A 13,769-nucleotide genomic window follows, 5' to 3' on the forward strand; every position below is an offset into this window, starting at 1 on the left:
CCCTCGCCCTGTCCCGCGACGTCCCGCCCCCCCGCGCTGCCCCGCCCGCAGCCGCAGCTGCGGAAGAGCCAGTGTTAAAATAAGTAGCATCGGAAGTAGTATCGAAATAGTTACGCGACAGAAAAAAAATAACCATTTAGTACCTAATTAGCAGAAGGGGGAAGCAGAACACAAAAAGCTACGTTTTCCTTCATACTCAAATTTCTACCTCAGCGTTTTCAAAATAAAGTCTCAGGATCCCCCCAGGGCAAGTCAGACTCGCCCTGTTAACAACCGTAGGCACCAGCAACAGACCCAAACACCTCCACACCTCACTGTATTTTCAAACTCTTCATCAAGATCCAAAATTGCCAAATACCTCCTTTCATGAAGCCCAGACTAAGAAGAGCTGTGGTGGCTGATGGGGCTGGGCCAGAGATCTCACTGCTCATGGCAGCGCCTGCCTCTGTCCCCAACCTGTACACACTGTCCAGAACAGGCTTATAAAATAAAGTCAGTCTCTTACCTCCATGAGATCCCATCCACCTCACTCCTGGTCTTGGTCATACAGGACAGGACCAGTTCCTATCACACCTCAGCTGCCACCCAAAACTGGCACAGGGGCTGCCACAGGCCTACTCAACCTGACTCCCCCCTGCCAGCAAACCAGCTTCCTGCACTGGCCACCAGGGCAACCAGGCTGGAAAAAAACCCACAAAATCTTAGGGGTTGGAAGGGACTTCAAATGATCATCTTGTCCAACTCCAATGCCAGAGCAGGATCACCTAGAGTGCATCACACAGGAATGTGTCTGGGTGGGTTTTGAATGTCTCCAGCAAAGGAGACACCACAACCTCTCTGGGCGGCCTGTTCCAGTGCTCTGTCACTCTCACAGTAAAGAACTGAGAAGAGCCTGGCTCCATCCTCCTGATACTCACCCTTAACATATTTACAAATGTTGATGAGGTCACCCTCAGTCTCCTCCAAACTAAAGAGACCCTCAGCCTTTCCTCATAAGGGACATGTTCTACTCCATCATCTTTGTGGCTCTGCACAGGACTCTTTCCAGCAGTTCCCTGTTCTTCATGAACTGAGGGGCCCAGAACTGGACAAAATATTCTAGATGTGGCCTCACCGAGGCAGAAGAGAGGGGGAGGAGAACCTCCCTTGACCGACTAACCACACCCTTTCTAATACACCCCAGGATGCCATTGGCCTTCTTGGCCACAAGGGCACATTGCTGCTCATGCTCATCCTCCTGTGCACCAGGACCCCCAGGTCCCTTTCTCCTACACTGCTCTCCAGCAGGTCAGCCCCCAGTCTGTACTGGTACATGGGGTTGTCCTTTCGCAGATGCAAAACTTGTCCTTGTTGCACTATTAAGTTTCTCCCCACCCAACTCTCCAGCCTGTCTAGGTCTCCCTCAATGGCAGCACAGCCTTCTAGTATGTCAGCCACTCCTCCCAGTTTTGTGTCATCAGCAAACCTGCTGAGTGTACACTCTGTTCCCTCATCCAAGTCACTGATGAAAATATTTAAAATACCAACCCGAGGGACTCCACTAGTCCCATACCTCCAACTAGACTGTCCCATTGACCACAACTCCCTGACTTCTTCCTTTCAACCAGTTCACAATACACCTCACCACCTGATCATCCAGACCACCAAAATGCACCAACATTTTTCTAGTTAAATAACAAGGACTTAAAAATTCAGAGAGTTTTAATACAAGTTAAATAAAGTACAGTGTAAAAATCAGCTTTTATATTTTGCTTGTCGACATACAGCTTGTTTAGAAATTTGATACACTGTACAGCTTTAACAGTGACAGCTGTCAAACTGCCTGATCTTGAAGAGCAACAGATTGTATAAAATACTGTGATATTTTTTTAAAGCCAGTACACTGTACAAAAAAAATATATATTTACAGTAATTTAATATCTAAAAATTAGATTAGCTGCATCTGAAATTCATGGTGAATTGTCTTCTGTCAAAAGGAACTGTTGGATAAATTGCTGAGCTTTCCTCTTCTCGGTTATATCAGGTGTAGGATGTCCAGGAGGAGGTCGAAGTAACAAGCCACCAAATATACTAGCTGCATTAAAAACAAAATACCACAGACTCACAGTGAGAGCCCAACAGCAGAGGATGCCCAGGGTAATCCCACCAACCCCGATCAAAGTGTGAGTGCCCAGCTCCAGAGCAGGGTATGACAAGGCTGATGGCCCACACAGATTGGAGCCACTAGACAACTCTTTTCAGGCCACTCCAGTGACTGTGTTTCTCTGGACTGTTTGCTCGTTAGTAAATGCCTCAGACCAGCAGAGGCCACAACAACAGTCACCTTGGAATAAAGTGCTTTGTTACACATGCTGCTAAACCCCCTCTAAATAGAACAGTTATTGTTCTCGCCTTACCAAGGATATTCACATCCAAATGGTTCTTCCCTGAATTTTTCAGTAGTTCTCGTAGAAATGCCATTAGATACTCAAACACATTTTTATGGCACCTTGGCAGGTTAAAGATGATCTGAGGAGGAGGAAAAAACCCAACATTTATACTGAAGACATGGCAACGACTTAGAAGCCTCATCTACTACCAACGTCACCCTGTCTGCAAACACTAACTGCTCTGAATAACCAAGAAGCACCATTTCAAAATCCTTTCTATTATCAGATGGTTAAATCTCTGAGAGCAAAAGTCCATCACTGGTATAGAATAAAGGAGATGGCCTTCCCTCTCTGGAATTACAGGAGCAGTCTCACAGGGAAGTTGGTGGTACCTGGCTGCTCAGCAGGTAGTTGCCAGCACTCTCCAGACAGCTGCTATAGAACCTGTAGCAGATGACGGGCTCCGGCAGGCTCTCCAGGAAGAGCAGCAGGGCTTCTGCTACTGAGTGATTGTTGCCAACTGATCCAGAGATGGTTAAGGAAGAAGCAAGCACAGTGTGATCTATTTCGGTTGTATTTCTGCTGAAATACTAATCTTTGCCTGGGTCTCCAAGAGCTCCTCCTGTTCCTCACAGCTTTTAAACCACTTGGCCTCACACAGCAAGCTCTCCCGCTGGCTATCGAACACTTGGGAAAATCAGACTCCTCGCCATGGCGAGGTCCTCACAAAGGCACTTGCACCCACACATGGAGCAGCGGGAACTGCAGGTGTCAGTTACCCCAAGTGGAGAGATGGCAATTTAAAACAAATGGTGGAGCACAGTGATAACATCTTTTTTAGCTTTGGTTACTGAGGCACAGGGAACCTCACTGGACATCAGTTTAAAAGGATACGAAGGGTATCATGCATTCCTTTGTCCAAACAATCTCGGATTTGTTCAAATTCAGATCTGAGGCCTGGTTGCTGAAACAGGTCCTCCTGCAAAGCACACTGTTAGTCAGTCTGGAGGAAGATAAAAGTTATTTGGGTAAGTACAGCAATGTCATTATAAGCTGGCTGGAAAAAAATCTCTCTTAACCAGTAATTCTCAGCACAAATCCCAACAGTAGCAGCTCTAGTAAGGCTGTGGCACTGCAGCTGAGAGCAATGCAAGACAGCTGCTGATGCATGCCAGTCAAAGACACCATCATGGAACAGGAGAGCCCAGGGCTCCAGGATCACTGATCACAGCCTATTAGTTCTCTCTACCATCAGCCAAACATCCACAGGCAGCAACAACTGCCATTACCAGGTTCTTCAGAACTAAACCCAAGGCAAACAAGTCACAGTGCGTTTCCAGTAAAAAAAACACTGCCGACCTGCTGGGAAGCATTGCGGTACAGATGATCCACCATTGTCCACAGCTCTTTTGGAACATCCATGGGCTTTTCAGCTTCAACAGCATCATCGCTCATCTCTAGAGGCAGCAGGATCTGCGAGACAGAGATGTGGGGAGGGGATAAAAAGGTAGCTAGCCAAGTTCTTGCAAAAATGCTTCCCAGAGCTTATACCCAAGAATTACGACTTGCTCAGAAACTCTGCAGCTTCACTCACCCGTCTTTACACAAGACTCATATAACAGGCACTTTCACATCAACAGTTCAGACAGAAGAAACAAGCTGCTCTACAAAAGGCTCTTCATATACACCCCACCCTGTGGCAGTGACACACCAGCCCTCACACACACAGCTCTGTTCAATGCAGAGAAAGGCTCCAGGAAAGAGATCTATGTTTTCCAGCTGCACACCTTTTCAGGTCTGCAGGCAAAGGGGATCTGACTCTCAGTGCTCTCTACACAAAATGGGTAGGTTCATCCATGGGAAGACCTATTGCCAGGTGTGAAGATGGTGCACTGGAGAGGCAAGCTGTACTAGCATTCTCAGACTAGCGACCAGGGGATTGGAAGAAGGCTCTTTGGTGATAAACAGGACTTAACATCTAGTTTTAATGGTTCTTGTGTGTTTGGAAAGGAATCTTGTCTTTAACTCACAAGTTTGCGAATAGATTCTGCCGACATGTCCTGGATTGGGTCCCTCATGTGACACAGCGTATGAATGGGAGACCCAAAGCAACTTGGCAAGTAGTTTCCCATTACAGAGAGAAAATAATCCTTCCCCCTGTTAAGATGCAAGACCAAGATATCTTCAAGCTTTTCCTCTCCTGAGTTTAAATGGGTAGCTGTTGATTTATTAACAAACACCTCCAACTCAACTGTGATCTCAGCACCTGCCAGGAGATGATAAAAAATCCACTTTAAAAAAAGGTTTTAAATCAGTAAGTCTGCATTCTAAGGCACAGTATTCTCAAAATAGAGAAAACGAAGCCAGAAGGTGACAATATTAGGTCATTAACATGAGATGAACAACTAGAAGCTCACCTGAGAGCAGAAAGCCCTTACTGGGATTAGCAATCAGCCACTCCTTGCAGTATGTTTCCTCATCTGGTTTGCTGATAAATTCAAACTGGCAGGGCACTTCTCCATTGCGGATTGTAAACTTCTTTACCTGCAGCTGCATGTATTTTACGTCTTCAAAATAGAACTAGGAACAAATGTCAGTGAACATCATCAGCTAGTTCCACCTTGCCAACCACCAGCAGCAATTCCTGCCCTGTGGTTTAATCATCAAGCAGCAAGATACCCAGATTAACCCTCTTGCTCCTGCACCCATCTCTGCGAGGATTACAAGGATTACATTTACTCATTCTGTATGTGTGGGTAACGGTTCTTTTTCTTCCCCACATCAGTCTAAGCAAATGCCTTTTAAGTCAGCAAAGGCTTTCTATTGATTATACCCAGCTAATGGACCAAAAATAGGCTTGCTGCTCAAGGACAAAAGAAAGCAAAACAACAGGTGTGATACAAGGCAGGAAGGATGGGCAACAAGTTATGCATTGCCCTGCTAGTTGCTGTCCTAACTTGGGGCTCATGGATGCCAATTGGCTCTGGACAGTGACACTGGCTGAACAGATGGGTCATAAAAGGGCGGCGAGTGCAGCAGGTGGGACCAAGGCCTGCTCGGACGCTTCCTTTGTGGGACATGGCCCCTGCTGCGAGCCTGGTGCAGGGGCTCTGCCGGGCCTGCTGGCCTGCCTGCCTGCCCCGGGGATTGAGCCTGAGGCTTAGCGGTGAGCGTGCCGGGATTCTGACCCCTGCGTGCAGAGGTTCAAACCCCTGGAGCACCGGGTCCTTCCTGCAGCCGTCGAGGTCGGGGCCGGAGTCGTCGTCCCCGTTTTGCTGCCGCGGCTGCCGCACCGCAAGGGGCTGCCCCCCAAAACTACGGATTGCGACATGCTGCATAGCTGCCTGCCCGGTCCACCTGCCCTGGGATTGGAGCCGCGAATGCCTGTCTACCTGCTGCTGGGGGGCCCCCTCTGTTACCCACCCCCTACGGACCTGCTACTGAGCCCGGCCAGCTGGAAAAGACGCCGCATCCCAGGAGCCACACACTACAGAAGGGCAAACGCACGCGCGCACACACACACTGTAACTGTCCTGCCCGGGTTCAACTCCTCCCTCGCTTTAATCCACAACCCTCTCTCAGAGAGAAGGCCTTAGTACTTTTTGCATTACCTTCCTAAAGGACACATTACTTCCCTGATATATATCCCTGGTAGCCATTTGCCATTTTTACATTTTCCCTAAATGTCATCCTACAGTTTGTGTTAACCCTTAATAAACCAGTTAATTCATAAACTAAACATTGGTCTCAAAAGCAATTTGTGAGCGTGATGGGGCATATTCTAATGGTAAAATACGGTCCCTGCAGTCACGGTTCCTCTGTGAGAGGTGAATGCCACGTGTGAGCCCTCGGTCTTATTCAGCAACCTCTCCAAATTGGGGGTGGGGGGAAGTCGTGAAAGCATCCTGAGAGCCAATAGCCCCCCTGGCATCGGCTCGCAACAGTATGCTAAATCCTTTGCCTCACCGGGTCCTTTAAAACACATGCTCCCCTCAAATAACCCCAATGAAACTTGAGAACAAGATAGCTGCAGCCTTAAATGTCTCATTTGCTTCTCTCTTTTAGTCCCCTACACACAAAGCAAATGCCAGTTTTGTGACATCCAAATCCTTCATGTTTTACATTTTGTTTCAAAGAACAAGTCAGGTCAAGGGCTGCAAACTACCCTTTTTATCTCTCTCCCCCCACCCTCACGGAGTAATGTGCCCTACGTTTCAGGCTGGTACTGCGACTGGCATTTACCTGCATCTGAACAAGTATTTCTAGGGCTTGTCAAGAGAGAACAGCTGGAAGTCAAAACAGTCTGCTTCTTTGGGACCAGACCCCGGGATCTAGAATCCATCTTCTGTAGCTCTACAGCAGAAATACACTTCTGGGGCCCAGGGTTCCTCTGTTTCCCTTGCAAGGGACAGCATATGAACATACCTCTCTCTGGGACAGGGTCACTGAAGGAATGTTGGCATTCTCCAGCTTGTCCAGGGAGCGCACGATTTCCTCAAAGGCTTTTCGATACAGCTCCTCATCCACAACCTTCACCTGAAAAGGACACACAACTGGCACTTACTGTGCCTCTGCAAAAGAGCTGAAATACAGCTGGACGTATACAGAGTAACTGGAATTTAGCAGCACGCTAGTGGGTACAACACATGTAATGAATAGACTCCTGGGAGCACTCTGAGACTTCATGGGGACCCACAGCCAAGGACCTTGTCTTACCTCGAGAGACAGTCACCCACTCAATACTAGAGCAGCAATTTTTTTTCTTTAAAAAAAAAAAAAAAGTCTGACAAGGCACTACTGTGTTGTCAATGATGCAGCACTTCCACACTGCAAGTTTCTGTGAAAATTATAAGGTAAATACCTAAAAAAGGCAAAGGAACAATTCTGAACACCTATTTGTGCATTATACTGCCCAGCTGAAGTATCCTTTCGCTCAACCCTAGCTTACCAGGAACAACAATCCTATTTCAGTATCTTATCCAGCCGAGCTTTTAAGCTATTGTTCTCTGTGGAGGCCATAAAAGCAGTAAAAGGACATCAGCAGAACCTCCCTCCTCCCGCCCCCTCCCCACAGAGGTCAGCAGAGCTATTTCTTGCAGCACTGAGGTTCTTACCCCGATATCAAATACAGAGCTGACTGGCTTGTGATCACTGATCTTCAAAGCCATGTGGCTGCGATAGCTCAGCTGAGCAACGTTCTGCCCCTTCCAGAGGATCCGATCACACCACGCTGGAACACGGCACTTTTCACTAAAAGAGGCAAGAAACTACAGTTTTCAGGCACAGTTCAGGTGGACTAACAATGCAAGGCAGTCTCTGCTCTCCCAGACTCCGTTTTCATGACATAGCCTGGAGCAGCTCTCTACCAAAGTTGTATTTTCCACAAAGTTTGCCTGTCTGCTCTTGCATGTATCTATATTATGCTTCTACTTCTTAAAATATGCAATTATTTGTTTTGCTCTTTTGATAGAATCAACACACAGTGCAGTACTCAGAGATTCCTTTAATCATAGAATCATAGAATCATAGAATCTTAGGGGTTGGAAGGGACCTCAAAGATCATCTAGTCCAACTCCCCCTGCCAGAGCAGGGTCACCTAGAGTACATCACACAGGAACTCATCCAGGTGGGTTTTGAATGTCTCCAGTGAAGGAGACTCCACAGCCTCTCTGGGCAGCCTGTTCCAGGGCTCTGTCACTCTCACAGTAAAAATTTTTTTTCAGATATTTACCTTGAACCTCCTATGCTCCAATTTACACCCATTACCCCTTGTCCTATCACTGGTCATCACTGAGAAAAGCCTAACTCCATCTCCCTGACACTCACCCCTTACATATTTGTAAACATTGATGAGGTCACCCCTCAGTCTCCTTTTCTCCAAGCTAAAGAGACCCAGCTCCCTCAGCCTTTCCTCATAAGGGAGATGTTCCACTCCCCTAATCATCTTCGTAGCTCTGCGCTGGACTCTTTCAAGCAGTTCCCTGTCCTTCTTGAACTGAGGGGCCCAGAACTGGACACAATACTCCAGATGTGGCCTCACCAATGCAGAATAGAGGGGGAGGAGAACCTCTCTTGACCTACTAACCACACCCTTTCTAATACACCCCAGGATGCCATTGGCCTTCTTGGCCACAAGGGCACATTGCTGGCTCATGGTCATCCTCCTGTCTACCAGGACCCCCAGGTCTCTTTCACCTACACTACTCTCCAGCAGTTCAGCCCCCAACCTGTACTGGGACATGGTGTTGTTCTTCCCCAAATGTAAAACTCTGCACTTCCCCTTGTTGAATTTCATCATGTTTCTCCCCGCCCAACTCTCCAACCTATCTAAGTCTCTCTGAATGGCAGCACAGCCTTCTGGTGTGTCAGCCACTCCTCCCAGCTTAGTGTCATCAGCAAACTTGCTGAGGGTACATTCTATACCCTCATCCAGGTCGTTGATGAAGATGTTGAACAACACCGGTCCCAGTACCGACCCCTGTGGGACTCCACTAGTCACACACCTCCAACCAGATTCTGCCCCATTGACTACAACTCTCTGACTCCTTCCTTTCAACCAGTTCCTAATCCACCTCACTTCCTGATCACCAAACCCATACCTGATCAACTTTTCTACAAGGATGCTGTGGGAGACGGTGTCAAATGCTTTACTGAAATCAAGATAAACCACATCTACCGCTCTACCATCATCTATCCACCTAGTAATTTCCTCATAGAAGGCTATGAGGTTAGTCAAACATGATTTACCCTTGATAAAACCATGCTGACTGCTCTTGATGACCCCCATGTCCTTGATGTGCCTGGAGATAGTCACAAGAACAAGTTGTTCCATCACCTTTCCAGGGATGGAGGTGAGGCTGACCGGTCTATAGTTACCCGGGTCCTCCTTCTTGCCCTTCTTGTAGACTGGAGTGACATTTGCTATCCTCCAGTCCTCAGGCACCTCACCTGTTGCCCATGACTTACTGAAGATGATGGAGAGTGGCCTAGCAATGACCTCCGCCAGCTCCCTCAGCACCCTTGGGTGCATTCCATCTGGACCCATTGATTTATGGATGTCCAGATTACTCAACTGATCCCTAACCCAATCCTCATCTACCATGTCAAACTCTTCCTCTATCTTGACTTCTTCTGGGGCTATATGAATCTGGGGCTCATAGGGAGACCCTGCAGGAGTGAAGACAGAGGCAAAGAAGGCATTCAGCACCTCTGCCTTCTTTATATCCTCTGTCACCAGGGCTCCCACCTCATTCCTCAATGGGCCAATATTGCCTCTACTGCTAGTTTTGCTAGCTATGTATTTGAAAAAGCCCTTTCTATTATCCTTAACCTGACTTGCAAGGTTAAGTTCCAAGGAGGCCTTAGCTTTCCTAATTGCCTCCCTACATCCTCTGACAACAGTCCTATATTCCTCCCACGTGACCAGCCCCTCCTTCCATGATCTGTAGATTTTCCTTTTCCACTTAAGTTTGCCCAGTAGTTCCTTCTTTAACCATGCAGGTCTCCTAGCACCCTTACTAGATTTCCTAACCATTGGGACACTCTGATCCTGTGCTTGCAAGAAGTGGTCCTTGAATGTTGACCAGCTATCTTGAGCTCCTTTATTTTCTAGCACCCTGTCCCATGGGATTTCCCTTAATAGATGATTGAGGAGACCAAAGTTTGCCCTGTGGAAGTCCAGGGTTCTGGTCCTGCTGGGTATTTTGTTCCTTCCACACAGGATCCTGAACTCCACCATCTCATGATCACTGCAGCCAAGGCTGCCATTGACCACCACTGCTTCAACAAGGCCCTCCTCGTTGGTTAGTACGAGATCCAGCAGCGCTCCTCTTCTAGTCGGCTTGTCCACCATTTGCATTAAGAAGTTATCATCAATGCACTGGAGGAACCTCCTAGACTGTGAAAGGTTGGCTGTGTGAGTCTTCCAGCAGATGTCAGGGTAGTTAAAATCTCCCATGAGGACCAGGGACTGTAGTTGTGAGGCTGCTTTCAGCTGCCTGTAGAAAGCCTCATCAACCTCCTCACCTTGATCAGGAGGTCTGTATTAGACCCCCACAACTGTGTCACCCACGCCTGCCTGCCCCTTAATTCTTACCCACAGACTTTCAACTTGCCCCTCATCAGCCCCTGCACAAAACATAATAATAAAACATAATAATCATAAGCAACACAAAAAATAAGAACTCAGGCTCTACATTTAAAGTTCATGTTTTCATTTCTTTTTTCTCACTGCCTGCTGCACAGATTTCATGCCGACACTTGCAGCCAACACTCACAGCTTACTGAGAAGAGGTCAGGCACTCTGTGGTGCATCACAGGAACGAGGGTTCCTGCAGTCTTTTAAAGAACACGCTTAGCTACAGACAGCACAAATACACCATTTTGAGTCCCAGCTGATCTGACCTGAGGAGGTACAGCAGGTATCAGCAAATAAAAGATCCTAAAAACCCAAACCAAACATAAAGAATTAAACAAAAACAATACCTTAATTTTGTACACCTCTAGCTATGAGGATATCAAATATAGTATTCCTAGGAAGAAGATCAGGAATATCTGGCAAACAAAGGAGGAAGAAAAGCAACACAAATGGAGGTAAACTGGAGATGGATTTCGGAACCAAGGGAGGGGAAGAGCAATAGTCTCAGAACTGTTCCTGCTTATAGCCATTAGATCTGCAATTTTTTTTAGCTTTGTTCCTTCAAGGATAACAGCCACTGCCAGCACCACACGAGGCCACCACCGTACCTTGTGTCCCAGTCATCACAGCCAGGATCATATTTGTATGTTGGCTGGAAAGAAATCTCTCCCTCTGTGAATCCTTCAAAGACTGCTTTTGCATTCATTTGCTTCCTTAGCTAGGGAAGAAAAAAAAGGCAAAACATTTAATTTTAAATAAATTCAAGCGCAATTCCCACATTGGCTAACAGGGAGAAGGTCAGCACTGAGAAGGCCGAGGAGCATGTGGAGGTTCTGGAGGGTGTGAGATACACCCTCAGCACCACACGCAGGCAGGCGAGACATCAGTACCTGGTCATATTGGCAAAGGTCTATAAAGGCTTTTTCATCTACCAGCTGCTTCACTTTTGACACCTCGAGCTCCTCCAGCCGATAGTTGAGATCACCCAACCACAATATCACACTGAAAGAGAACAGACACCAGAGGTAGAACAGAGGCCTGAGGGTGCCCAGAGCGCAGGACACAACCCCACGGCAGCGCCTGCATCAGCTCTGCTCATCTCAACGCCACCACGTGGATGCTGTGTCTGCTTCTCCAGCACAGAGAACGACTAGCACTCAACACTTGAAAGAGAAGCTACATTTTCTGCCTTTGTTTTAAATTACTGTTCTGGACGTTTGTCACTACCTTAAAAACTGGTGCTTTTAATATTCCAGACAGACTAAATCCCACAACCCACTGGGGAAACCAATGAGTATTACTGCCCCATTCTCACTTCAGGCTTGAAAATAAAACAAGGTCTGAGAGAGCATGAGGCAGCAAGTGACTTGTCAGAACTGTGTAGGTGACCACTCTCCAGCCCAGGGTTATCGTAAAGCATTTCTAGCCCTTCCAGGCTGACCATCAGATCACTGGGCACCTTCCCATACGCCTGCTGGGAGAACCCCACACCCCAGCATGCTCATAAGGTTCTTCCCCACCACACACAACTGCTCAGTCAGAGGGGAATCATACTCGTGATTGCCAATAGTGAGAGGGGGCAAATTTGGATCCAGTTGGCAGAACTGCATCCGAGAGCAGATGTCCTTGAAGTCCTGGTTCCTCCGCTCGTATTCCTCTGTGTGAGCTGCAAGGTGAGAATTCACAACGCACACAGTGGTGTTATGGAATTTAAACCTTATGGCAACACCACCTTTGTTGCCCTGAAAGATAAAGACAAAGATGTTGGTCAGAAGCTCCTACACAACAGATGAATCCACAAATTAGTTACAAGCCAGAAGACACTGAGGTAAACTGCTTCCTTCCAGAGGAAGGAAAAGGCCAAAAAGGCCAACCATTGATAACTACTTCATGAATTCCGGTTAGTGACTCATGAGGGGGTTGCACACTGCACAGAACACAGCAAGCAAGCACATGGAACTCAGTCTGTAATTTAGAAATTAGCTAATAGAGAAGGAAATTAAAATCAGTAAGAGAGCTGGTCAGTTACTTCAGCAAGTTCCAAAAGCTGTTTAGCAATAAACTGGATCTTTCAACATAAACCATTAAAAAAATGGCAAATTGAGGAAGAAGTACATGTCTTTGCTGGTAAAAAATACCTTGGACAAGCGATAGCTGCAGCATTCAGAGAAACTACATTTAAAGGGCACAGACTTCGTTCCAGTGGTGTGGAATGGCAAGAGGCAAGGAAGACCTCCTCAGGAAAACTAATCTGAATAGAGATGTTTCTTCTACTTGTGTTTCCTTGTGTTTTTTGCTTTGGACCAAATCACAGCCAGCATCCAAATGACACAAAAGCAAGGCCTCAGGCAACCCAGCACACGCAAGCAGAACACAGCCTGTTGAGGAGATTCCCCCTCAGGGTCTTTGGGCCTTTGTGAGCACATGGCGATTCCCTCCAGCAACACCTGAGCTGGCACAGGAGCAGGACAACATGCTTCCAGAGGGTATTCCAAAGGAGTAACCACTGCAGCTAAGGAGAGGGGCTCACCATGGCTCCTCCAAATCTCACCCCACAGCTGCCTTTCTTACCATCCTCCCCATGATTCCAGTTCCCACAGTCTCAACCTCCACCTCGGAGATGTTCAAAGCAAGGTCTGCTTTCACATACAAGAGAAGCATGATTCCCACGAGCCGCACAAGTTTCACCTGAAAAAAACAGATCCTGTTCCATTAAATGCTAGAATGGGAGAGGTGTGATGAGAGAAGGCCAGTCTCCCCCCCAGTTCAAAGCATGGGTCACCAAAACACAGACAAAGAGTTCCAGGGTCATGCGATGGACCAGCTGGGCTTGTGGCACACAGTCCCTCCAGCAGCACTGCATGGGAAGGAGCTAAAGACCAAAACTCAGTAAACAAGTTGAAGCACAAAGCAAAACCCAAGGCACAGGCACAGTCCTTGGAATGAGCTTCCCTTCAACAGCAGTGACAAGAGATAAAGCAGGCCAAAGAGGCAGGAGCCAAAACATAAGCAGTGTTCCCGTCAAGTTGCACCATATACTGTGAAGACAGGCATGAAAGAAGCCGAGATACTTCCTATTCTCTTCTCCCAAGACAGCAGGAGGTTCTTTGCATGCCAATGCCCAGCTCTGGCCTGCTGTCCTGTCCCTGCACAGCAAACTCCACCCATGTCCCTCCAGGGCAGTTCTGACTGATCAAACGCCTGCACACAGCGAGCCTCTGGAGGACACAGCAGTTGAGAACAAGAAAAAACAAAGGGAAAGA

At 47.4% G+C, this 13,769-nt stretch overlaps 1 protein-coding gene across 1 annotated transcript in view; it reads right to left on the reverse strand.

The window, feature by feature from the left end:
• Positions 1-1,902: 1,902 nt before the first annotated feature.
• The window catches only part of INPP5B (inositol polyphosphate-5-phosphatase, 75kDa), a 25,809-nt gene continuing 13,942 nt past the window's right edge, over positions 1,903-13,769 (reverse strand). The window contains exons 15-27 of the mRNA XM_009996691.1: positions 13,078-13,194; positions 12,061-12,248; positions 11,397-11,508; positions 11,115-11,224; positions 7,484-7,619; positions 6,795-6,905; positions 4,787-4,949; positions 4,400-4,635; positions 3,729-3,842; positions 3,264-3,348; positions 2,762-2,889; positions 2,397-2,508; positions 1,903-2,074 (exon numbers count right to left, since the gene is read on the reverse strand). Coding sequence (XP_009994993.1) covers positions 1,950-2,074; positions 2,397-2,508; positions 2,762-2,889; positions 3,264-3,348; positions 3,729-3,842; positions 4,400-4,635; positions 4,787-4,949; positions 6,795-6,905; positions 7,484-7,619; positions 11,115-11,224; positions 11,397-11,508; positions 12,061-12,248; positions 13,078-13,194 — 1,737 coding nt within the window. The 3' untranslated portion in view covers positions 1,903-1,949. The remainder of the gene's footprint in view (positions 2,075-2,396; positions 2,509-2,761; positions 2,890-3,263; positions 3,349-3,728; positions 3,843-4,399; positions 4,636-4,786; positions 4,950-6,794; positions 6,906-7,483; positions 7,620-11,114; positions 11,225-11,396; positions 11,509-12,060; positions 12,249-13,077; positions 13,195-13,769) is intronic.

The sequence above is a fragment of the Chaetura pelagica genome, unplaced genomic scaffold, assembly GCF_000747805.2.
Source record: "Chaetura pelagica isolate M959 unplaced genomic scaffold, ChaPel_1.0 scaffold1064, whole genome shotgun sequence".
In the NCBI taxonomy this organism is placed as follows: domain Eukaryota; kingdom Metazoa; phylum Chordata; class Aves; order Apodiformes; family Apodidae; genus Chaetura; species Chaetura pelagica.